Source organism: Bos grunniens, chromosome 3 (genome assembly GCF_055505025.1).
Source record: "Bos grunniens cultivar Pamir isolate PY7600 chromosome 3, Bosgru_T2T1.0, whole genome shotgun sequence".
NCBI classification, from domain to species: domain Eukaryota; kingdom Metazoa; phylum Chordata; class Mammalia; order Artiodactyla; family Bovidae; genus Bos; species Bos grunniens.
In genome coordinates, this window is record NC_141167.1 from 11,128,701 (window position 1) to 11,155,489 (window position 26,789).

At 40.9% G+C, this 26,789-nt stretch overlaps 1 protein-coding gene across 6 annotated transcripts in view; it reads right to left on the reverse strand.

The window, feature by feature from the left end:
• The window catches only part of KIAA0319L (KIAA0319 like), a 97,275-nt gene that overhangs the window by 39,800 nt on the left and 30,686 nt on the right, over window positions 1-26,789 (reverse strand). For 4 of the 6 annotated variants that reach the window (XR_015155722.1, XR_015155721.1, XM_086378837.1 and 1 more), the window contains exons 3-4: window positions 20,338-20,849; window positions 223-466 (exon numbers count right to left, since the gene is read on the reverse strand). Coding sequence is in view for 2 of the 6 variants with exons in the window: in XM_086378837.1 (XP_086234963.1) it covers window positions 223-466; window positions 20,338-20,849 (756 nt within the window). In the remaining 4 variants the exon portion in view is untranslated. The remainder of the gene's footprint in view (window positions 1-222; window positions 467-20,337; window positions 20,850-26,789) is intronic. The other 2 variants (XM_086378866.1, XM_086378858.1) reach the window with 1 other exon arrangement.

The window sequence follows — 26,789 nt, forward strand, 5'->3', positions numbered from 1 at the left end:
AGAAAGAGCCTCATAAATTCCCATAGGTTGGAGCTTACTGAAAAAAACAATTGCGAGACCATGTACTATAATTATAGGGATACTAACTAATAGGATTATTTCTTTAATCTACAGTATTAATAAAAGTCATGTCTCTGTCCTTTCTTCCCACTAAAAGGGAACACTTTGATCAAAATCTCTGTCTCCCCATCCTATCTCCAAGGAGAGAAGCAAAGGGCTCACCTGGGAGTGGTGTGGAGGTGCTCTGGAAAGAGGCCTGGGGGGTAGGGGTGGCATAACTGTAGGAGGGAGCCACTGGCAGAGGGTGAGCAATCTGGACTTTCTCAGGGCTTTTTACTTGCTGAATGCTAGGAGTAGCACCGGGATCCTCTGATGCTTCACGCTGAACTGATACATCTGACCGACCAGGAATCTTCACACTCAGGTCTGTGGTTAAGGGATTAAAAATTGTGTCTGTGCTGTGGACCTAGAGAAATGCAAAATTTTATTTGAATAGGCAAAAGTTATACAGTCAGTTTTTAAGATAATGTCTCATGAAATAACTGCAAGTTAAATGATTTTTTGAAAAATTCAAAACCGCCAAAGATACTAAAGAAATTAATCTTACCACGCAAATTGGTATTAAAAAATGTTGATATAAATGTTCCTAGTATTTTTCTCTCTATGCAAAAAGTTTTGCTTAAAACAAAGCAGTAATAATCGCTCCATGTGTACTTTTATCTCCTTCTCACTTAACATTTATATTCAATCTTTCAACAAATACATATTAAGCACGTATTATAAAGCAGGCCTGTGGATCCAAAACATAAATAAAATATAATCACTGTGCTCAACAAGTACACAATCTAGTGGGGGAGAAAGGACTAGAAACACAAGCCAAAATGGTCACTATACCTTTAACAGCTATGACTGAACCAAAGAATCACCATTAGAGTACTTCTCTTTCTTGGAGAGGAAGCATGTGAAGAAGGATAGTTTAATAAATAAATGAAGACTTTCTGGAGGCAGAGAGTCCTGAGATGAGTTCCAAAGGGTAAACTAGACAAGAGGCTGAAGGGTGAGATGTGAATAGCCAAAAGAAATGAGATTAACATGGCTAGTGTTGGGAAACAAGGGTCATAAGCAAAGTGAGAGGCAGGGTGTTGAAACAGAAGGTAAGCTGGAAAGACAGTCAAGGGCCACACTATAGGAGACTGAGGGTGTGCTTAATCACTCAGTCGCTGCCACCCCATGGACCACAGCCCCCCAGACTCCTCTGTCCAGGGGGATTCTCCAGATAAGAATACTAGAGTGGGTTGCCATGCCTTCCTCCAAGGAATCTTCCAAAACCAGGGATTAAACCCAGGTCTCCCTGAAACTAACATAACATTGTATGTCAATCAAATTTTTTTTAAAAAGCTGGTTCATGCCCTTTGCAGTGAAGTCCTGCCTCCATCTCTAGGCTCAGACAACCACAGATTTGTTTCTGTCACCATTAACTAGTTTAGGCTTTTTTGGAATTTCATATAAAAGGAATCACATACAAACTATTTTTGTTTCTGGCTGCTTCCCTTCAACATAACATTTTTAAGATTCATATCATGTTATATTCACTCTTTTTATTACCAAGTAACATACTTCCCAGGTGGCACAGTGGTAAAGAATTCCCCTGCTAACGCAGGAGATGCAAGAGACAAGGGTTCAATCCCTAGGTCAGGAAGATCCCTTAGAATAGGAAATGGCAACCATTCCAGTATTCTCACCTGGAAAATGTCATGGACGGAGGATCCTGGCAGACTACAGTCCATAGGGTCGCAGAGTCAGATTCGACTGAGCACATGCACGCATGCACATGCACACGTGCACACACGCACGCACACACACACACACACACACACACACACACAGAGTCTACCATTACAGAGATAATACCAAATTTGTTACCCATTCATTACTGATGGAGATTTACGTTGATTTCAGTTCTCAGCTCTTATAAATAAAGCTGCTATAAATGTTAGACTAGAGATGTCTTCAAGAAAATTAGAGATACCAAGGGAACATTTCATGCAAAGATGGGCTCGATAAAGGACAGAAATGGTATGGACCTAACAGAAGCAGAAGATATTAAGAAGAGGTGGCAAGAATACACAGAAAAACTGTACAAAAAAGATCTTCATGACCAAGATAATCACGATGGTGTGATCACTCACCTAGAGCCAGACATCCTGGAATGTGAAGTCAAGTGGGCCTTAGAGAGCATCACTACGAACAAAGCTAGTGGAGGTGATGGAATTTCAGTTGAGCTATTTCAAATCCTGAAAGATGATGCTGTGAAAGTGCTGCACTTCTCCAGTGGACCACATTCTGTCATCAGTGGACCATCAATAGGCAGACAGACTGAAAACCACAATCACAGGAAACTAACCAATCTGATCACATGGACCACAGCCTGTCTAACTCAATGAAACTATGAGCCATGCCATGTAGGGCCACCCAAGACGGACGGGTCATGGTGGAGAAATCTGACAGAATGTGGTCCACTGGAGAAGGGAATGGCAAACCACTTCAGTATTCTTGCCTTGAGAACCCCATGAACAGTATGAAAAGGCAAAAAGATAGGATAATGAAAGAGGAACTCCCCAGGTCAGTAGGTGTCCAATATGCTACTGGAGATCAGTGGAGAAATAACTCCAGAAAGAATGAAGGGATGGAGCCAAAGCAAAAACAACACCCAGTTGTGGATGTGACTGGTGATAGAAGCAAGGTCCAATGCTGTAAAGAGCAATATTGCATAGGAACCTGGAATATTAGGTCCATGAATCAAGGCAAATTGGAAGTGGTCAAACAGGAGATGGCAAGAGTGAACATTGACGTTTTAGGAATCAGTGAACTCAAATGGACTGGAATGGGTGAATTTTACTCAGATGATCACTGTATCTACTATTGTAGGCAAGAATTCCTTAGAAGAAATGGAGTAGCCATCATAGTCAACAAAAGAGTCCAAAACGCAGTACCTGGATGCAATCTCAAAAACGACAGAATGCTCTCTGTGCATTTCCAAGGCAAACCATTCAACACCACAGTAATCCAAGTCTGTGCCCCGACCAGTAATGCTGAAGAAGCTGAAGTTGAACGGTTCTATGAAGACCTACAAGACCTTCTAGAACTAACACCCAAAAAAGATGTCCTTTTCATTATAGGGAACTGGAATGCAAAAGTAGGAAGTCGAGAAATACCTGGAGTAACAGGCAAATTTGGCCTTGGAATACAGAATGAAGCAGGGCAAAGGCTAATAGAGAGTTTTGCCAAGAGAACGCACTGGTCATAGCAAACATCCTCTTCCAACAACACAAGAGAAAACTCTACACATGGACATCACTAGATGACCAACACCAAAATCAGACTGATTATATCCTTTGCACCCAAAGATGGAGAAGTTCTACACAGTCAGCAAAAACAAGACCGGGAGCTGACTGTGGCTCAGATCATGAACTCCTTATTGCCAAATTCAGACTTAAATTGAAGAAAGTAGGGGAAACCAATAGACCATTCAGGTATGACCTAAATGAAATCCCTTACGATTATACAGTGGAAGTGACAAATAGATTCACAGGATTAGATATGATACACAGAGTGCCTGAAGAACTATGGATGGAGGTGACATTGTACAGGAGGCAGGGATCAAGACCACCCCCAAAGAAAAGAAATGCAAAAAGGCAAAATGGTTGTCTGGGGAGGCCTTACAAACAGCTGTGAATAGAAGAGAAGTGAAAGGCAAAGGAGAAAAGGAAAGATATACCCATTTGAATGCAGAATTCCAAAGAACAGCAAGAAGAGATAAGAAAGCCTTCCTCAGAGATCAATGCAAAGAAATAGAGGAAAACAACAGAATGGGAAAGACTAGAGATCTCTTCAAGAAAATTAATGATACCAAAGGAATATTTCATGCAAAGATGGGCACAATAAAGGACAGAAATGGTATGGACCTAAAGGGGCTTCCCTGGTGGCTCAGAGGTTAAAGCGTCTGCCTCCAATGCGGGAGACCCGGGTTCAATCCCTGGGTCGGGAAGATCCCCTGGAGAAGGAAATGGTAACCCACTCCAGTATTCTTGCCTGGAGAATCCCATGGACGGAGAAGCCTGGTAGGCTACAGTCCATGGGGTTGCAAAGAGTCGGACACGACTGAGCGACTTCACAGAACAGAACAGAACAGAAGCAGAAGATACTAAGAAGAGGTGGCAAGAATACACAGAAGAACTATCCAAAAAAAAAAAAGAGGAAAGACTACTAACAGAGATAAAGAGGATAAATGTTACCATGATAGGGGTCAGTTCATCAAGACGACACAATAATCCCAAACATTTATTTATCTATAACAGAACTTCAAAGTACAAGAAGCTAATCTAACACTAGGAGAGACAAATATATCTACAAAATAGAGTGTGATATTTCATTCTCTCTCTAAATAATTGATAGAAATTAATAGAAAATAAGGATACAGGAAATCTGAACCACACTAACCAATTTGATCTGACATTTATATAACACTTGCCCAACAATAACAGCAGTATACATATTCATTTCAAGTGCACTTGGAACATTTACCAAGATAGATTGTATTCTCAGCATTGAAACAGAGTCTTAATAAATTTAAAAGGATTTAAGTTATACAGCGTTCACTGGCTACAACAGCACTAAATTACAACCAACAATACAACAATATCTGGAAAATCCCCCAAACATTTGGGAACTACATAATACACTTCTGGATAATCCAAAAGTCAAAGGAATAAGCAAAATGGAAAATTGAAAGTATTCTGAACTGAATGAAACTGTAAATACAAATACCAAAATCTGTAGGATGTGGCTAAAACTGTACTTAGATGGAAATTTATAGCACGAAAATGCCCATATTAAAAAGAAGCAAGTCTCAAATAAACAACTTCAGATTACACCTTAAAAAACTAGAAAAAAAGAGCAAATGAAACCCAAATTAAACAGCCATGAAATAATAAAAAATTAGAACAAAATGAAATGAAATAATAAAAATTAGAACAAAAATCAGTAAGAGAGACAAGAGAAAGCAATAGAGAAAAAGAAATGAAACCAAGGACTGTCTTCAAGAAAATCCAGCCAGACTGATCAAAAGGAGGGAAGAAAACCATTTCTTATCCTTTTCCAGACCTAAATTTAAAATCTAAAACTATAAAACTTTTGAAAGAAAACTTAGGAGAAACCTTTCTTAGATAGAAGATCAAAAGCATGATCCACTGAAAAAATCGCTAGGCTCCTCAGTCCACGGATACCTCAATTTAAAAATTTTTTTAAAAACACTGCTTACAGAACAAAAAGCGAGCCAGAGACTGAGAAAATATTTGTAAAACACATATCTGATAAATTACTTATATGCAAAATATATAGGTGTGTATATATATACACACACATAGGTATATGTATATACCTATATATATACATATACATATATATATACACATATACATACATATATATACCTATGTATATACATATACTTATGAAAACAATCCAATTTTTTAAATGGGGGAAAACATGAACACTTTACCAAAAACATATGGATAGCAAATAAGAAAAGATGAACATGAAAAGATGTTCAACACCATTAGTAATTAGGGAAATGCAAACAAAACCATAATGAGATACTATTACATATCTATTACCATATCTAAAATGAAAAAGACTCATACCAAGTGATGGTGAGAATGCAGAGGAATGAGAACTTTCATACATTACTATGGGAATGTAAAACGGTACAACTATTTGGGAAATAATTTGGTAATTTCTTAATTAAATACAGAACCTATGATATGACCCAGCTATTCCACTCCCTGGTATTTACCCAAGAAAAATTGAAATGTATGTTCATACAAAGACCACACAAATGTTCCTAGCAGCTCTATCTATAGCCAAAATCTGGAAAAACCCAAATGTCCATCAACAAACGGATAAACAAAGTATGACATGTCCATAGAGTGGGACACTAAACAGTAATAGGAAGAAACCAACTACCGATACATACGACAAGAATGAACATCGAGACACTACGCCAAGGGAAACAGTGAGACACAGAAGACTGCACGTTGCATGGCCCCGTTCACATGGAAAGTCCAGGAAAGGCAGATTTACACAAACAGTGGAGAGCCGGGGCTGGGCGAGGGCGTGAGGATGGCAAAAGGGAAGTGTGGCTCGTCTGGGGCAAAGAAGCACCAGGAAGTTCTGGGGGCTATGGAATGTTAACTGGCTGTGGTTATGATATACAACTCTATGTTCTTGTTTAGTTGTTAAGTTACGTCCGACTCTTTGCGACCTCATGACTGTGGCCTCCAGGTTCCTCTGTCCGTGGGATTTCCCAGACAAGAATACTGGACTGAGTTGCCATCTCCTTCTCCAGGCAATCTTTCCAACCCAGGAATCTAACCTGTGTCTCTTGCATTAGCAGGCAGATTCTTTACTACTGAATCACTTAGCCACAGAGGAAGCCATACAACTCTCTACATTTACTAAAATCACTGAATTGTACACCTAAAAGGAACGAGCTGCTGCTGCTGCTACTAAGTCACTTCAGTCGTGTCCGACTCTGTGCAACCCCATAGACGGCAGCCCACGATGCTCCTGTCCCTGGGATTCTCCAGGCAAGAACACTGGAGTGGGTTGCCATTTCCTTCTCCAAGGAATGAGCTTTACGGTATGTAAATTATATCTCAATAAAATTGTAAATTACACCTCAATAAAGAAGAGAATATAATGTATGATTCTATTTAAAAACTCTAGAAAATCTATAATAACCTAAAGCAGATCAGTGGTTGCCTGGAATAAGGGAGGAAATGGAAAAGAAAGGAGTAAACTCTGGGGGTAACAGATATGTTCATGACCCATTTTTGTAGTGATGATTTTATGGATATATACATATGTTAAAAATAATCAAATTATACACTTTAACATGCAGTTTAGGGAATTCCCTGGTGGTCCAGTGGTTAGGACTCCATGCTTCCACTGCAGAGGGGCAGTGGTCAGGGATCCCTGATCAGGGAAATAAGACCCCACAAGTTGTGCACCACAGCCAATAAATAAATAAATAAACCATTACAAGAATGTACAGTTTCTCATGTGTCAATTATATGACAATAAATCTGTTTTTAAAAAGTACGGTGTCGTGCTCGCTTCGATGGCATGGTGTCCACAGAAGACCAAAGACTCTATTCAGTGTGGCTGGAGTGGAAAGTAGAAGGCAGTACCAAAATGTATTCATCCAGCCCAAAATGTATTACTATTGGATGCACAACATCACGTTCCCCTCATTAGACTGCTTCCGCTTTTTTATTAAATAAATACTATCTCACCGTTGAGTGTGAAGCTCTTTCTTTATCTAGGAATTACTGCTTTAGAATGGATTCCCAGAATTAGAAGCATAGAAATATTTCTAAGTAAGAAAGGCAGATTTTTATTTTTAAAGAAGCAGTTTATTATCATTATTATTATTTATTTTTAAAGAAACAGAAAAAGGAGATGTGAAACAAATTATTTTACTTCAGAAACTATGAAGTAATACTAAAAGATTTTTAGGGATGATATAGGGTCAGGGAGACCTGGGTAGAATTTCCTTGGGACAGTTTTTTCTGGTACTCAACAGAAATCATAAAAACTAACCCACCTGCATAAATCACGCCCCTGATGCCAACACCTGTTTCTTCAAGGAAGCTTTATTCAGAATGATGGAAGGTTTCTATTCATACTCCTTTTCTCCATCCCTTCATTTCTGCCCCCTTCTCCCTCTTCCTTCTTCCCTACCTCTACTCTGGGCCTACCTTCTACACATAGGGCAAGCCAGACCCACTGATTAATATCATAATTCAAAATGACAAAAAATATCCTCCATCATAAGCAAAACAGAACTGTTTTGACCAGGAGCCTGCAGGGTATACATGGCCTGTTGATACTTATCCAGGTAGTGTCACCACAGTCCAGGTAGGAGCTCTCCTTCATAAGACACATGTTACACTAACGTCTGCTAAATATTAAAGACTGATTCACAAAAATTCAGCCCACAACACATTTTTAGTTCAGACACAACTATATTTAAACAAAAACTACCACTGTCCCTAAAAAAAATCCTACCAGGGGAAAGATATCTCTCAGTAGCAAAGCCAGGGGGGCTGAACGACACATCCCAACCCAATTCTCAGCAAAATCTGAGATTAGAACATGGCAGGGTTTATCTTTGTAACAATCAGTTACACAGTTATATCTCTCAAAATCTCCTTGAGAAACCAAGACCATCCATGAAAGGAGAAATGGGGAGGGATGATGGGAGTGTTAACTAAGATATGGCTGGTTTTGAGACTGTTTTCCCCATGGCTCAAGTTCTGCCAATTAGCAAAAGGCTGATCCTGGAGCCACAACAAAACTCTCTTTATTTCTTGCTTCATAAGTTAGCTTACAAAGTAGTCAACAAACACATTTTCAAATTTATTTCACACAGTAAAAAGCAGATAATCACATCAACCAAAGACAAAAACCACATGATCATCTCAATAGATGCAGAAAAAGCATTTGATAAAATTCAATATCCATTCATGATAAAAGAAACTCTTACCAAAGTGGATATAAAGAAAATATATCTTAACATAATAAAAGCCACTTATGACAAACCCACAGCCAACCCAATACTTAACAGTAAAAAGCTGAAAGCCTTTCCAATAAATTATGGAACAAGACAAGAACTTCTAATAGTATGGGAAGTTCTAGCCACAGCAATCAGACAAGAAAAAGAAAGAAAACGTATCAAATTAGTAGGGAAGAAGTAAAATTATCACTGTATGCAGAGTACATGATACTCTCTCTATACACTGAGAAAACTATACAGACTCCACACAAAAACTGTTAGAACTGATGAATGAATTCAGAAAGGTAGCAGGATATAAGATATGTAGAATATGTAGAAATCTGTTGCACTTCCTTATACTAATAATGAAATATCAGAAAGTATAAAAAATTCCATTTAAATATCACATCATGTAAGCCCAGATAGTATGAAACTCTCAAAGGAAAGCATAGGCAGAACACTCTAACATAAATCGCAGCAAGATCTTTTTGGATCCACCTCCTAGAGTAATAAAAATACTACTAATTAAACTTAAAAGCTTTTGCATAGCAAAGGAAACCATAAACAAAACGAAAAGACAACCCACAGGATGGGAGAAAATACTTGCAAATGAAGCCACTGACAAGAGATTAATCTCCAAAATACATGAACAGTTTATATAGCTAAATATCGAAAAAACAAACAACCCAATCAAAAAATGGACAGAAGACCTAAATAGACATTTTTCTAAAGATACAGATGGCCAACAGGCACATGAAAATATGCTCCACATAGTCAGTTGTTAGAGAAATGCAAATCAAAACTACAATAAGGTACCACTTCACAACAATCAAAATAGACATCATCAAAAAGTCTAAAATAATAAATCCTGGGAGGGTATGGAGAAAAGGAAGCCTTCCGACATTGTTGGTGAGAATGTAAACTGGTGCAGCAACCATGGAAAACAGATTCCTCAAAAAAACTAAAAAGAGAGTTACCATATGATCCAGGATCATGTATCTAGAAATATATGTATCTATATATACACCATATATCTAGAAAAGACAAAAGCGCTAAGTGAAAAGATACATGCACCCCAACTGCTCACGGCAGCACTGTTCACAGCAGCCAAGACATGGAAGCAATAGATGAATGGATGAAGATGTGGTGTGTAAATATATATATACACACAGACACGCACACAATGGAATATTGCACGCATACGTGTGTGCTCAGTGATGGCCAACTCTTTGCGATCCCATAGACTGTCGTCCACCAGGCTCCTCTGTCCATGGGATTATCCTGGCAAGAACATTGACGTGGGTTGCCATTTCCTACTCCAGGGGATCTTCCCAACCCAGGGATTGAACCCATGTGTCTCCTGCAGCTCCTGCATTGGCAGGTGGATTCTTTACCACTGGGAAAGCAATGGAATATTACTCAGCCATAAAAAAGAATGAAACAATGCCATATGCAGCAACATGGATGAAACCTAGAGATTATACTATGTAAAGTAAGTCAGACAGAAAAACAAATATTATATCATTCATATGTGGAATCAAAAAAAAAGTAAAAATGAACTTATTTACAAAACAGAAACAGACCCACAGACACAGAAAACAAATTTATGGTTACCAAAGGGGAAGTGGCAAGGGGGTGGGGAGGATAAATCGGGAGTACGGGATTAACAGAAGCACACTTCCATGTGTAAAAGAGACAGACAACAAGGATTCACTGTATAACACAGGGAACTATATTCAGTATCTTATAATAAACTATAATGGAAAAGAATTCTTTAAAGTATGTATCTATACATATGCATAACCAATTCACTTTGCTGTACACCTGAAGCTAACACAATAAATCAACCGTACTTCAATTAAAAAAAAACACCAACAGATCATCAGATAAAAGAACCAGAACTTAGATTAGAGGAGACAGGGTACAGTTATAGTGGAAAAAAGAATAAGGAAAAGGTATTATGGTTCAGGCACTAATACCTTTAGAAAGGGAAAATACAGTAACGGGGATTTTTAGAAAATAACTGCATGTACTGTCTTTGGCGTGGGGGCCTTTGTCACTGGGGAGCTTTTCTCTAGGTGCAGCGCACGGGGGCTCCTGTTGTGCAGCACAGGATGCACAGGCTTCAGCAGTTGCAGCACGTGGGCTCAGTGCTTGCTGCTCCTGGACTCTAGAGCACAGGTTCAACAATTGTGGTGCGTGGGCTTAGCTGCTCCTCAACATGTGGGATCCTCCTGGACCAGGGATTGAATTGTGTCTCCTGCACTGGCAGGCAGATTCTTTACCACTGAGCCACCAGGGAGGCCCTAAGAGGGATTCTTGGATACTCACAACAAAGAAACAGGCTGCCCAGTTTTTCTCTCAATGCAACAAGCCACTCCGGTAAGGTTAAAAAGGTGGAGGGTGGGGGGTGTTGAGGGTGTGTTTAGTGAACATATACACACAGACAACACGGGAAGGGCCTAGGTCACTAAGATATGAGAAACCCCCAACCCTGGTCCAGGCCAAAGGGCTGGAAGGGAACCTGGGGCTAATAAAAATTTTGGTGTCTGCTGCTCAGATAACTGAGAATGAGGAACTGGAGAAAACTAGGTCCTCAGAGAGTCCAAATAAATGTGTCAGGAAATAATAACCAGAAGAATAAAAGAACCCTTGGCAAAAATTTCACAAGTCTAAAGGATTAAAGGAAAGATTTAAAAACAAAAACTAAGAGAAGGCAACCAAGTGGAAAACCCAGAAAAACAAACCAAACCAAAACAAAAGTACAGATGAGGGGAAACAAAACTGCTTGGGTTTCTCTCCTTGGTTATGCAAGGCTCTCTGCGCTGCTGCTGCTCACACCCCACGCCTCGATCTTCTGGTAAGAAGTAAGTTCCAACTTTCTGTAGAGTCAGCACGAGTTTTCCTTGGTGATAAAAGACAGCAGAGAAGTGTCCAAGGGCTTGGCTCATTTATCCTTCTCAGACATGTGTTCTATAGAAAGCCACTTGCTTGTAGGGGTTGAAAAGGTGTAATATTGACTACAAATGGGGAGATGGTGCCGGTAGAGAAAGGAGCACCTCAGATCTTCTTAAGTCAAAGCTTACATGTGGGGATACCTAACTGGGCCTTTATTTCCGGGGCTCAAAGAAAACACTCTCCTTTCAGAAAGCAGGATTGGCAGCAATTAATTGCCAATGACTGAACTCCTTGTACTGCAAATGTTCCTGTACCCAATCAACAAGCTTTCATGCTCCTCCCACCAACAATTCAGAGGTTCATGACATAGAAAGGATAAAGTACTTAAACCAACAGTACAAGCTTCTCCTTCTCTAAGCTGAGAAAGGGGAATAAATTCATGGCATTCCTTTGCACTTCTAGAACTGCTAAAAGATCACAATACCTGCTTCTGCTGCTGCTAAGTCGCTTCAGTCGTGTCCGACTCTGTGTGACCCCATAGATCACAGCCCACCAGGCTCCCCAGTCCCTGGGATTCTCCAGGCAAGAACACTGGAGTGGGTTGCCATTTCCTTCTCCAATGCATGAAAGTGAAAAGTGAAAGTGAAGTCACTCAGTCGTGTCCGACTCTTAGTGACCCCATGGACTGCAGCCCACCAGGCTCCTCTGTCCATGGGATTTTCCAGGCAAGAGTACTGGAGTGGGGTGCCATTGCCTTCTCCAAAACCTACTCTTGGATAAAATATATACATATTTTCAAAAGAATGAAAAAATGCTATTAACAACCCCAGGCCTTTGCAATTCTGTACGCATTTCAGGCAAAGACAAGAGCAATTTACCATACAATTTCTTCCTCCTTTGGATGCAGACTTGCTTGTGAAAACAGTACAAACTAAAAACTAATGCTGCTGGTCAGTCTTCCCTAATTAGAAGATCTGCAGTGCATGCATTTCTCTTACTCTTCCTAGTATGTTAAACAGAAGTGTGAATTCCAAGTCCTCTTCTGAAAGAAAGGCCTAGCAGTTAACTATTCTGAATGCAGAAGGTGATCGGACCACCCCACCAGTAGTCAATATTACACCAGCGCTATCCATGGCCTTCGGGATGAGAATGAAACTCCTAAGCATGGTATAAGGTCAAACCTCACTTGTCTGGATCTGAAGACCTCACTTTCCCCATTTTTTAGCAATGCTTACCGTTTCCAACATGTAATGCCAAACTATGTAACGTCTCTGTGTGACACTGCACAAAGCCCACTTCCACTTCCAGGGTTTCAAAAGTTCAAGCTCAATATTCTTCCCTCCAGGTCCACCCACTCTCCATGTTAGACCACAAAGCTTGAGATCCTGTCCGTGCTTGCATGCATGCTAAGTCGCTTCAGTTGTGTCCGACTCTTTGCCACCCTATAGACCACAGCTCGCCAGGCTCCTCTGTCTGTGGCATTCTCCAGGCAAGAATACTGAAGTGGGTTGCCGTGCCCTCCTCCAAGGGATCTTCCCAACCCAGGGACTGAACCTGCATCTCTTATGTCTACCTGCATTGGCAGGTGGCTAGCAGCAGTTTATTGCCACTGTCTGTGACTGGTGAACAATAAGAAAACGAACTCCCAGCCAACACAACTTCAGGATCCTCCCCCCACCATATACCTGAATCCTGTAAGGCCTAAGTTTGAGCTTTCACCATCTTCCAGTAGACTGTCAGGCCTGTATCTACCATAGGTCTAATTTTGCTTGTCTAATTTTATGGATCATAGTTATCCTGTAGCATGCTAACTGTGTTCTTCTCTGCCAGTGCTGTGTTCCGTGACTTCATGCTGTAGTTTCAAACTGGTCATGGTGGTAGTATTTACACCACATAAATTAGTAAAGTCTAAAACTCAGGACTTGACTTTGTTTTATAGGGGAAGACCCAGTTGTTAAACACTAACCACACCACAACTGTTACCACTACAACGATCTATACTTCCTCATCTTTAAAAACCAACCTCTTTTTCTCTTCCAAAAATTCCACTGAATTGTCTGGAACTTCTATTCCATGATCAGAAAGTCACCAGTATACTCAGTACCTTCATATTTTGTTCCCTAACCTCTCGCTACATTTAAATTTTCAGGATCTGGTACAAAATGAAAATGTGGCTTACTTGTTCAAAAATTAAGAATTTCAAGATAATGAGAGCAGAACACTAAATCAAGAACAAGGCCTTTCTCAGTGTGAGGACCGCAGAGGCCGCATGCTCATAAAGTGATCCCCGACCTCCTTTTTAAAAAAATATTTATTTTTAATATATATTTTTGTTTTTCTCTAGTTGCAGCGAGTGGGGGTTATTCTTCCTTGCAGGGCACAGGCTTCTCATTGCAGTGGTTTCTCTTCTTGTGGAGCACTGGCTCAGCAGTGTGGCACACAGGCTTAGAGGCTCCGCAGCAAGTGGGATCTTCCCAGACCAGGGATCGAACTGGTGTCCCCTGAATTGCAAGACAGATTCCTATCCACTGGACCCCCAGGGGAGCCCCCTCTGACCTATTCTTAAGGGTAAGTCTGCACGCCTCTAAGGATGCAGTTTCCCATGTATCTCTGCAATGCAGTGGCTACTTATTCTCCCATACTTCAAGATTAAAAGTGAGATGCGATTTTATTTGCTCCCCTTCTCAACACCTTTTGCAAATTATTACTCTTTCATCTTCTCTGTAAAAGCCTCTTCTCCTCTGCTATCTTGCTGCACTACACTTCAACTCTCATCATAGCTGTCATCTCTCAACTTACTCATTACTCCTACCTTACTGACGGCTTTGACATCCGGCTCTTGGAATTTCTCTTCACTGCAAGTCCTGCCTCAGAGCAAGAATGCAAGGACTACCCTGGAGAGAATGGGACGCCTGTGCTCAGGTTTCGGCGCTACCATACAGCAGCCATGCTGCCTGGGCCATGCTCCTTAACCTTTCTGCTCCTGAGTCTCCTCATTTATAAAATAAAAAACAGTAACAGGAAGTCATAGGATAGGTTGTATAGATAAAATGGTTAATTCGTGTGAAAGGCTCAGAATAGTACCTGACACACAGGAAGTACTCAGTAAACATTAACTGCTGCTGTTATCATCCTCGTCACCATCCTTACTAAAGGTCTCAAGGTCTACATGGATAACGCATTCAACATGTTCTTTGAGCTCCTTATCACCAATAAATTTCTTCTCTGCTCTATCCCAACAACTCTTTTCCATAGCTTCACCCTAGACCTTGTAATCACCGTAACTTCTACACCTCTGAAATCTGAAATTCAAATACCCCCATTCTCAGGACTACCTCCTGTCCTTCCAGCACATGTACTTGTCCCCCGTATCTGTTTCCCATCACCAAAATCTCTGAATGCCGGGCTCCTGTACTGAATCTCTGTCAACCCCTCTCAACTCTGCCTCTCTTCCTTTCTTCTTATATCTCTCTTCTATCCACTCTCTTGACAACGACCTCCATTTCCATGCCTCAATTTCCTTCCATACAAATTGGTCAAGTTCTAATCTTGGATGAATCAAACCATCAACCTTTCTTTGACAGGGTTGCTGAGAGGTCCTGAGGAGAATCATACAACTATAATTGTAAATGCACGTTCTCCATCTTCAAGGCTACCCAGCCATCTTTCTATTTCCTTACCTTGTTTACCATCTCCTATCCCGATCAATGGTCGTTTCAGACCTTTACCACTCTCTCCAGATCTCTCATTCTCCTGCCTACTATCCCCCCATCCCCACTCCACTTACCTCTGCTTCTCCTTTCAATAAATGATTTATTCCACTTCAGGAAAAAACAAGAATGAGATCAGAACTACCACAATTTCCTTCTCTCAAACCAACAGTCCACCTTAGTCACATCTATATCCACTCATTCCTTCCTTCCTATCACAATGAAGGAGATGTCTCTCCTCCTGCTTAAGACTTATTTAGCGTTCTGTGCTCTGTATTCTAACCCCCCTGCCCTATGAGGTTGTGCTGTGCTCAGTCGCTTCAGTCATGTCCAACTCTTTGTGACCCCTTGGACTGCAGCCCACCAGGCTCCTCTGTCCATGAGATTCTCCAGGCAAGAATACTGGAATGGGTTGCCATGCCCTCCTCCAGGGGATCTTCCTGACCCAGGGATGGAACCCACGTCTCTTAGATCTCCTGCACTGGCAGGTGGGTTCTTTACCACTGGCACCACCTGGGAAGCCCTACAGGCAGTGGTTCTCAAAGTGTGGTTCCCAGCCTAGTAGCACTGGCACAGGAGGAACTTGTGCTTTGTCACTCAGTGGTGTCCGATTCTTTGCAACCCCATGGACTGTAGTCCCCCAGACTCCTCTGTCCATGGGGACTCTCCAGGCAAGAATACTGGAGTGGGCTGCCATGCCCTCCTAAAGGGATCTTCCCAAACTAGGGATTGAACCAAGGTCTCCCATATTGCAGGCAGATTCTTTACTATCTGAGCCACCAGGGAAGCTGTAAAAATGCAAATTCTCAGGCCCCACTTTAAACAAAGTGAATCAGAAGCTTTGGAGCTAGGACCCAGCAATCTGTTTTCAACAAGGCCTCCAAGTGATTCTGTTGAAGTTTGAGATCCTCAGCCCTGAGGGAGAATTGTCTTTGTCCTCTTTCCCGTATCTTCAACTTCCTTTAGGACAATGGTTCCCTTGCCCAAAGATCCTCCTTCTTGACTGCTCCATGGACCTTCTTGCACTTCTCCATTCTATTCATCACACAGTAACATATCTGACCATTTCCATCCCTGTTAAGATAAAGACTAATATTTTAAGAAGGCCTGAAGGCTGGCTCTTTCAATCCCAAAGAAGGGCAATGCCAAAGAATGATCAAAGTACCATACAACTGCGTTCATTTCACATGCTAGTAAGGTTATGCTCAAAATCCTTCAAGTGAGACTTCAGAAGTATGTGAACCAAGAACTTCCAGCTGTACAAACTGGATTTAGAAAGGGCAGAGGAACCAGAGTTCAAATTGCCAGCATTCACTGGATCATAGAGAAAGCAAGGAAATTCTAGGAAAACATCACTTCTGCTTCACTGACTAAGCTAAAGACTTTGACTGTGTGGATCACAACAAACTGTGGAAAATTCTTCAAGAGATGGGAATACCAGACCACCTTACCTGTCTCCTGAAAAATGAGTATGCAGGTCAAGAAGCAACTGTTAGAACTGGCCATAGAACAAAGGACTGGTACAAAATTGGTAAAGGAACACGTCAGGCTGTATATTGTCACTCTGCTTATTTAACTTATATGCAGAGTACATCAAGCGAAATGCTGGGCTAAATCACAAGCTAGAATCAAGACTGCTGGGAGAAATACCAACAACCTCAGATACCCAGATGATGCTACGCTAATGGCAGGAAGTGAAGAAGAACTAAAGAGCCTCTTGATGAGGGTGAAAGAGGAGAGTGAAAAAGCTGGCTTAAAACTCAACATTCAAAAAACTCAGATCATGGCATCCAGTCCCATCACTTCATGTCAAAAAGAAGGGGAAAAGTGGAAACAGTGACAGATTTTATTTTCTTGCTTCCCTTGTGGTTCAGTTGGTAAAGAATGAACCAACTGGGTTCGATCTCTGGGTTGGGAAGATCCTCTGGAGAAGGGAAAGGCTACCCACTCCACTATTCTGGCCCAGAGAAGTCCACGGACTGTATAGTTCACGGGGTCACAAAGAGTCAGACACAACTGAGCAACTTTCACTTTCACTTTATTTTCCTGGGCTCCAAAAATCACTGCTGACAATGACTGCAGCCATGAAATTGAAAGACGTTTATTCCTTGGAAGGGAAGCTATGACAAACCTAGACAGCATATTAAAAAGCAGAGACATCGCTTTGCCAACAAAGTTTCATACAGTCAAAGCTAAGGTTTTCACAGTAGTCATGTACAGATGTGAGAGCTGGACCATAAAGAAGGCTGAGCACCAAAGAATTGATGCTTCTGAATTGTGGTGGTAGAGAAGACTCTTGAGAGTCTCTTGGACAGCAAGGAGATCAAACCAGTCAATCCTAAAAGAAATCAACCCTGAATATTCATTGGAAGGACTGATTGTGAAGCTCCAATACTTAGACTACCTGATGCGAAGAGCCAACTCATTGAAAAAGCTTTGGTGCTCGGTAAGACTGAAGGCAGAAGGGGCAGCAGAGGATGAGATGGTTGGATGGCATCACTGACTCAACGGACGTGAATTTGAGCAAACTCTGGGAGACAGTCCAGGACAGGGAAGCCTGGTGTGCTGCAGTCCATGGGGTCGCAAGAGCTGGCCATGACTTAGCAACTGAACAACAACAAGGCTCTGAACACCTCTGAAGCCTCTTCTTTCTCTAAAGGTCTCTTGTTCTGTTTGCCAAACAAGACCAGTCTCTCTCAACTTTTTGATCTTGCCATGTTCTAAGGCATCTAACACACTTTGAAATTGCTATTCTTTCTGCCTGAATTACTCTTCCTGTTTTTTTTTCCCCCTAACTCCTACTTCTACTTCAATCTCAGCTTCAACTTACCTTACTTAGGGTGGCCTAACTTTAGCCCTTAATCTTAATTAGGTCCCTGTTAGATGTTCTTATAGTCCTCTACTTATCTTCTTATAATGTACATTGAGGTTTTAAGTATTTAATAATCATAAATGTCATGCCTATTTTCCTTGCCAGAGTATAAGCTCTATTAGGGCAGAAATCAGGATCTTATTTGATATAATATTTGCACTGCCTTGCTTTTAGTACACCACCTTACAGACAGTAAATGTGCAGTAAGTATGTGCTGACTAAACCTCTGCACACACTGGACCTCTCTCCAGAATTTTTTTTTTTAACCTTTAAACCCCAGATGTAATTCCACACATACATTAAGAAATAAGTTAAACATCTCTGTAAACTCTTCCCTGCACATACACATCACTTGCCTGCTCAAGAGGATCACTTCTTCTTTTGTGTTCCTATTGTGTAGTATTGGGTTAGCCAAAAGTTCATTCAGGTTTTTCCATAAGATGTTATAGAAAAACCCAAACAAACTTTTTGGTCAACTCAATACATAAATCTACTATGTAATAATTATACACTACTGGGGGACTTCCCGAGTGGTCCAGTGGTTAGGAATCCACCGCCAATGCCAGGGACACAGGTTTGATCCCTGGTCTGGGACAATCCCACCTGCCGCAGGGCAACGAGGCCTGTGGGCCACAGCTACTGAGCCAACATGCCCTAGAACCCACGCTTCTGCAACAAGAGAAGCCATTGCAATGAGAAGCCTGCACACCACAAAAACAGAGTAGCCCCTACTCACTGCAGCTAGAAAAAGTCCACGCACAGCAATGAAGACCCAGCACAGTCAAAAAAAAATTTTTTTTAATAAAATTTTAAAAGTTGGTTCTTTAAAAAAAAAAAAAATTATACACTATTGTAAACACCATCTTCATGCCTGAGTTTCCACTAGACTATAAACTCCTGAGAGCACAGATCATGTCTTGTTTACCTCTAGTGCTTAGGAAAATACCTGACATTGATAATAAGTTAAAGTCGCTCAGTCGTGTCTGACTCTCTGTGATACCATGGACTATACAGTCTGTGGCATTCTCCAGGCCAGAATACTGGAGTAGGTAGCCTTTCCCTTCTCCAGGGGATCTTCCCAAATCAGGGATCAAACCCAGGTCTCCCTCATTGCAGGCAGATTCTTTACCAGCTGAACCACCTGAGAAGCCCAAGAATACTGGAGTGGGTAGCCTATCCCTTCTCCAGCAGATCTTCCAGACCCAGGAATCGAACCGGGGTCTCCTGCATTGCAGGAAAATTCTTTACCACCTGAGCTATGAGGGAAGCCTGACAATGATAATAAAAGTCCATAAATGTTTATGAGCAAATTGAACCTAATACTGTAGGCTCTAAAACCTCACTGAAAGGCCCTGCTATTCATTAGCTGCATGATCAAATTGTTTAACCTATTTGGACCTCAGTTTCCTCACTAGGAAAACGGGGTTAATAACACTTACTTGGAAATATTGCTATGAAAATTAAACAAAATGACATAACACAACGATTAGCACACACAGTATCTGGCATGTAGTAGCCTCCCCACTCTGGCTTTAACTTGATAGAGACAACCAGGACAAAACATAGACAAAAATAAGTCACAGCAACTGAGGGAGAATGAGCACAGGCTGAGTCATTCCTCTTAATCATTTGCCCAGGAAGACCAACAATGAAGAAACATAATAAACAGAATAAACTCTACTGGTAGTATCTCCCTTGGCATACAAAGCTTGGTAAGAACTCACCCGAAGCCTCTTGGCTAATAGCCACATCCGGCTCCCCAGACCAGCAGGTCCAGGTCTTATGCAGCACCGGGTTGGTTACTTTAGAATGGAACAGAAACTACCTCATAAGGAAAGTGTTTACCAGCAGGAGATGGGGGAGGAGGAGGAGAACTTGACTGCAACTGCATCAATCAAGTGTTTTGCAATCTGGCAGAAAACACTGCAGAATCTCTAGTGGAGACTAACACCCACACAAACGCACTTACCTGTAGCCAAGAACCAGCTTAGACAAGATAATGAGCAGCTTTCTGCTTTAACCAAAACAATGGTCAGACCTGCATGGAGTGCACATCTCTAAGACCAAATTATCCTTGAACATGTGAGCAGCCCCTACTAAGATGACACTAAGCAGCTGTGTACATACACTCCTCAGCCTATGAGCGCTGCCCACAAGCACAGCTTCAAAGCTCATGTGTGCCAAATGCAAAAGCAGATTAAACTAGTTCTCTAGTCACTCCTTATTCATGATATGCTTACCTCTGCAGAGCCAGTGCTGTTTAGATCACCTAGTTCATTCGTTTTAGAAGGCTGTGTCACTGCAGCTACTTCTTCACTGGGATTCTCTCTCTTCCGAAGCTTCCTGATTAAGCTCCACTGGTCACTCGATAAAGTGGGTCTGAGTGGAATTTGGGGTGGGCTCTCCCTCCTCCAAGATGCCCTGCTCCAATCTAACCCCAAAATATGTGGTACATCATCTTCAGGCAGAAAGTCCAAATCATCTTCAATTTGGAATTTTTTGAAAAACACCAGCATTGAGCTGGAAGAGTCTGTCCTAAAAGCCTGGCAGCTCTGGGGCCTGCTGCAGTCTGCCTGGAGGCACATCCCCTCTAACCACCAAAAGGCATGACAGGCAGAGTCCTGGCAGCAGGCAGCCCAGCACGACTGGAGAGAGGGGGTTCCTTCTAGAAGCCGGAGGTGATTTTCTCCCCTGGATCTCAGGCCAACACCAAACTGTGTCTTTACCCGCTGGCACCTGCTCTCCTTGGCATCTAAAAACAAAAATGGAAACATTTTAAAATGAAATAAAAACAGAGACTCCAGCTCTGTAAAGAGTCCTGAATACCAACACTGGAGGCTATTTTGAAGACTGGTTTTTAAGAGGGTGGGAAAGCTGTCTGATAACTGGAAAAGAAGACACAAAAGAGAAAGGTTTTTTGGCTCAGGATATTTTCGCTGGTAGAAGTACTGCTCCACGCTCACCGCTGGCTCCCCTCCTCAGTAAGTCCTTGCATGTAGACCTTTTACACAGAACTCCAGTTCATGAGACAAAAAAACAACAGAGCTCTTCTGGTGACAGTGTGCTGAAGGACGGGGGCAGGGTCCCACTCACCCCCAAGGCCTTTCTCTGGGACAGTATGAAGATTATGGGTCCAGAAGAGAAGGAAGTGGAAGAAGATGGAGTACTCTGCCTCCACTGAACTGGCAGCAACACAGACTGAGTCCTCTTGACCTCTTGCAGGCTGCAGGTTCATCTGTTTTCTAATCAGCAGGTGGTCACAGTCAGGTGGCTTTGCACCTCACAGCATTAATCAGAGCAGTAGTAAAGTTTACCAAAAATTTTATTCTGCTAGATGAACTTACTAATGAGAAGCTATGTCGTAATAAGAAATAAAGGAATAAAAGTACTACAGTGACCTACTATGGTTAACCTAGATAACATGGTCCAAAATTCTGGCTAATGTTGCTAATGGATAAACTTTTGAGCCACTGAATTTTTTCAGGCATGGTACCAGTTTTCCTGAAATATTACCTCATTTCTATTTTCTTAGATAAAGTTAAAGCATGTTCTAAATTAAAGTTTTTACACAGAGTTCATTTTAAGGTCTTATATAGGTGTCTATAACCAACTATGGTCAGGGTAATGTGTGTGTTAGTCACTCAGTCGTGTTCAACTCTTTGCAATCCCATCGACTATAGCCCACCAAGCTTCTTTGTCCATGGAATTTTCCAGGCAAGAATACTACAGTGGGTAGCCATGCACTTCTCCAGGGGACTTCCCAACACAGGGATCGAACCTCGGTCTCCTGTACTGGAGTACTCCTCGAGTACTCCTGCAGTACTCAAATCTGGTAAAGGCAGGTTCTTTACCACCTGAGCCACCTCTAAGAAGTCAGGATTATACAGGGCCAGAACCGGGTGAGGCAAGGGAGATGCCTTGGGCACAAGTGTTAAGGAAGTGCTTAGTCTTAAGAGTCATGTAAGTGCTGCTGCTGCTGCTACTGCTGCTAAGTCACTTCAGTCGTGTCTGACTCTGTGCAACCCCATAGACAGCAGCCCACTAGGCTCCTCTGTCCCTGGGATTCTCCAGGCAAGAACACTGGAGTGGGTTGCCATTTCCTTCTCCAATGCATGAAAGTGAAAAGTGAAAGTGAAGTCGCTGAGTCATGCCCGACTCTTAGCGACCCCATGGACTGCAGCCTACCAGGCTCCTCCGTTCATGGGATTTTCCAGGCAAGAGTACTGGAGTGGGGTGCCATTGCCTTCTCCGTCATGTAAGTGCAGGGTTGGCTTATCCCACCTTGAGACCGAGTGTCTCCTTAAATTTCATACCCTAGGTACCTCTTTCTTCACCCTAGTCCCAGGCTGGGGTTATAACATAAAATGTAGAACTACATATAGAAAATGTGTAGTAGAATCAAACCACTGAAGCGATATACAGTCATGTCTGCAGGCACACATAACTGAAAAAGGGCTATGACAGGCTAAAGCAACAACTGGATAATCCACCAAAGCCAAAGGAAACACTTACTAAATGTGGATACTAGTCAACTGAAAGACAAGAGAAAAACAGGAAGGCTGTAGATTAGATTATGGAGTCAATCACTATGGAAGCCAATCTACCACGGTGCTTTAAAAAAAAAAAAACACAGGCACCAACCTAACATCAGACAAAGCAACTTAGAGGCCAGAAAAAATAGAACTTCCTGAAGAAAAGATGAATAAATAGAAACTATTTTAAAAATGAAGCTACCAAGAGCTATAGAAACGCCCCTCATTTCTTCATCCACCTTCTCACACAATAACCAATGGTATGACTCAGTAACAGCTGAGTGCACAGTTTATTGAAATCAGTAAATTGTTACATCAATAACTACTGTCAGTTACTTTTAGATCAACTTTCCATCATTCCTCTCACAAAAAGTCTCTCTTATTTAATACAGTGAAAAGATCCACAAAAATGAACATAACTTGCACTTTTCTATAAGCCAGTATTTTTTTTAACATACCGTGACCTCCACTTCTGTCCTTGAAGGAGAAACTGCCATTGAATTTGCTTTCCCATTGTTGAGAAACTAGAAAACTAGACAAAAAAATATACATAAAACAATTGGTTTTGGGCACTAAACAACAATGTGGTCCGGGACTGTGACCCCAGAGAGAAAGGAGATAAACAAGGGTGAGCCCTATGGTCACTTTGGCTTTCTGTTTACAGACCAGGCACGCGGCTGACTGTGAGACAGGGGAGAACCTAAGCAGAGCACGGTGGTCTTGCTCAGTTGAGGAAACAAGAGTTCAAGGTGACTGTGGTAGCTAGAAACTACCAGAAAGAAGAAGCTACACGGAGAAAGAGCTCCAGACATCTGGATAGTGGTTCCCCTTGGTGTAATACTAATTTATACCAAGTGTAGGTTGAAACCATGGAAGTTTAGAAAGCATTTTGAACTGAATGAAACTGAAAACACAACATACTAAAATGTGTGGGATACAGTTAAAGCAATGTTTAGAGGGACATTTATAGCTTTACATGCTTATTTTAGAAAAGAAGGAAAGTCTAAAATCAATGATCTAGAAAGACACATATGGAGAATGCATTGTGATGATAGAAGCAGAGACTGAAATGATATAGCTGCATGCCAAGACAAGTCAAGGACTGATAGTGACCACCAAAAGCTAGGAGGAGTTAAAGGAGGATTCTACCCAAAGATTCAGAAGGAACCAACCCAGCCAACACCTTGATTTAGGACTTCTAACCTCCAGAACTATTAGCCTAAGCACAACTTTCTCCCCTTGCTTGGAAGAGTGCTTCAGAAGCCAGATGGCTCCAAGACCAACAAGGGCCTAGATCCAGGGGCCACTGACATTTGGAGATGTGGTTGTGGCCTTTACTTAGATTGAATGAAGATACCCAGATGCTATTCGATGAACATGGACAGGGATATATGATGCTGGAAAACTACAAGAATCTGTTGTTATGGGGCTTCTCTGTTTCAAGTCAAAATTAATAGCCCAACTGGAGCAAGGGGTAAAGCCCTGGATGGAAGTATGAGAAGCTCCACCAGGTCCCTGTGCAGTACAAGAATACTGGTTTGACACAAAGATGTCAGACCTAAAGCAAAATAAATACTTCTGAAGGGTCCACTCTGAAAGGGCAAACAAAAGCGTCACAATCGATATAGGTTTGAAGTAGAAGCACAGAAGTTCCACAGAGAAAGAGTACTATTAATGTAGGAAAGTCTTCAAATATAAATTCTCCTTTATTAAACACCAGAGATATTATACTGACAGAAAAATCTCATAAAGAATGTGTGATAGACATTATGAGCAGTTCATTTCTTTTAATCATCATAAAATTCACATAAGAAAACAACCTTATAGATGTACTAAATGTGGGAAATTCTTAAAGATGTACTCAACATTATTAATCATTAGGGAATTCATTATAGAGAGAAACCCTATAAACGCAATGAATGTGGAAAAGCTTCAGAAAGAACTCTATTCTTTTAAGTCATCAGAGAATTCAGACCAGTCATAAACCCTTACTAATGTAGACTGTGAGAAAGTCTATGCTCAGAAGGACTGAGCATCATGACAGAATACACTGTGGAGAAAGACCTTTTATATGTAATGAAGGTGGTAAAGTTTTCAGGGATAACTTAACTGTATTGGAACATAAGAAAATCCATACTGAAGAGAAACCATACTGGTATAATCAATGTGGAAAAGTCTTTATGAAGAACTCAACTCTTATTAATCATCAAAGAATGCATAAAAGAGAGAAACCCCATCACTGTAGTAAATGTGGAAAATCTTTCAGATATACAACCTTTGCTGGACATCAGAAGACTCACAGTGAAAATAAACCTTATTGATGTAATGACTGTGGAAAATTCCATAGGATGAGCTCAATTCTTATTGGACATCAGAGAAACAATCCCAGAGAAACAAAATTAATGTGGAAAGACTTTTCCCCCAAAGTTCAGCCCTTAAACAACATAAGAATATTTATAACAAAGAAAGAGTCATGAAATGTAGTTAATGTGGTAAATCACATGGAAGTCGTTTATTCCTTCTGAGCATTAAGAGAAGACATTCAATAAATTATACATTTAACAAAAATATTCTGTGTACTTCTATCCTGGAGAATTTCCCACTTGTATTTCAGTGTAGTTTGTACTGGTGAAATATTTGAAGAACCTAAACATCTATCAATATAGAAATAGTTACTGCAGAATACTAAACAGCAAGTGAAAAGAATTAGGTCGAGTTCCATATGTAGCTGAAGAAATATCCCCATGATACCTTGTTAAGTTAAAATAGCAAGTTGCAGAAAACTTATATGTTATGGTCTTATATTCTTCAGAATGAAGCTTTTTTGTTTGTAGATAAACGCATTCAAAAAGATCTGGAAAAGTAAAGGCCAAACTTTAACAGGGAGAAAAATAATGATCTTATGCTTTCATCATAAAAGACAGAAGAAAAAAAAAAAAAAAGAGTAAATTATATCCAAAATAAGCAGAGAAAGAAAAAGATAAAGAGTAACCAATGAAACAGAAAACAAACAAAAAAAACAATAGATATAAATCAATGAAACACAAATCTAGTTGTCTGAAAGGACAATAAAACTGGTAAAGCTCTAGTGTGACTGATGACAGAAAAAAAAAAAGAGAGAAGTCACAAATTGACAACATCAGGAATGAAAGAAGGGTTATCATTACTGATTCATTAAACGAGTGGCGCCAACTATGGTCCAAGGGCCAACTCTAGCTGCTGCCTATTATTTTAAATAAACCTTCACTGGAACATAGTCACTCACACTCATTTATTTATGTATTATCTATGGCTGCTTTTGTTCTAATGGCAGAGTTAAGCAGCTGCAACAGAGTTATCTCAATATTAGTAAAGCCTAAAATATTTACTATTTGGCCCTTTAAGAAAGTTTGCCAACCCCAGGTGTATGAGAATACACTTTTTTTGAACTACTATTTATTACTGAAAGTGAAGTAAAAGTGAAGTTGCTCAGTCGTGTCCGACTCTTTGCGACCCCGTGGACTATTATAGCCCACCAGGCTCCTCCATCCATGGGATTCTCCAGGCAAGAGTACTGGAGTGGGTTGCTATTTCCTTCTCCAATTTATTACTGAGTAGAGCCTAAATCTGGATGTTAACTAATAGGAGACTGATAAATTTCAAATGACTCTGATTTTTAGAGATACAAATTATTTCTGTCTGGTATAAAAGGTTTAACTAAAAAAGCACACTTACTTCCCATCTAGCTATTATCCTTACCTCCTTATTCCTTCATCTCTTCAACAATCTTTTTTTTTAGTTTTTTTTTTTTCTTTTGCCACATTGCACAGCATACGGGATCTTAGTTCCCTGACCAGGGATTGAACCCACACCCACTGTGGTGGAAGCTCAGAGTCTTAACCACTGGACCACGAGGGAAGTCCTCAACAAATATTATTGAGCATCCATTTCATGCTAGGCATTTCTTTGATGGAGCTTACAATTTAGATGGGGGAGACAGTGATTAAATAGACATAATAAAAAATGCAGAACTGCAAACTAATATAAGTGCTATGAAGGAAAGAAAGTCAGTTTTTACAGAATAAAGGTAGCTAACTTTAGAGCTTACTGATCAGAAATATTATCAAATATGTGATATGATATCAAAATAGTCACTGTATGATGTCTGGAATGAAAAACAC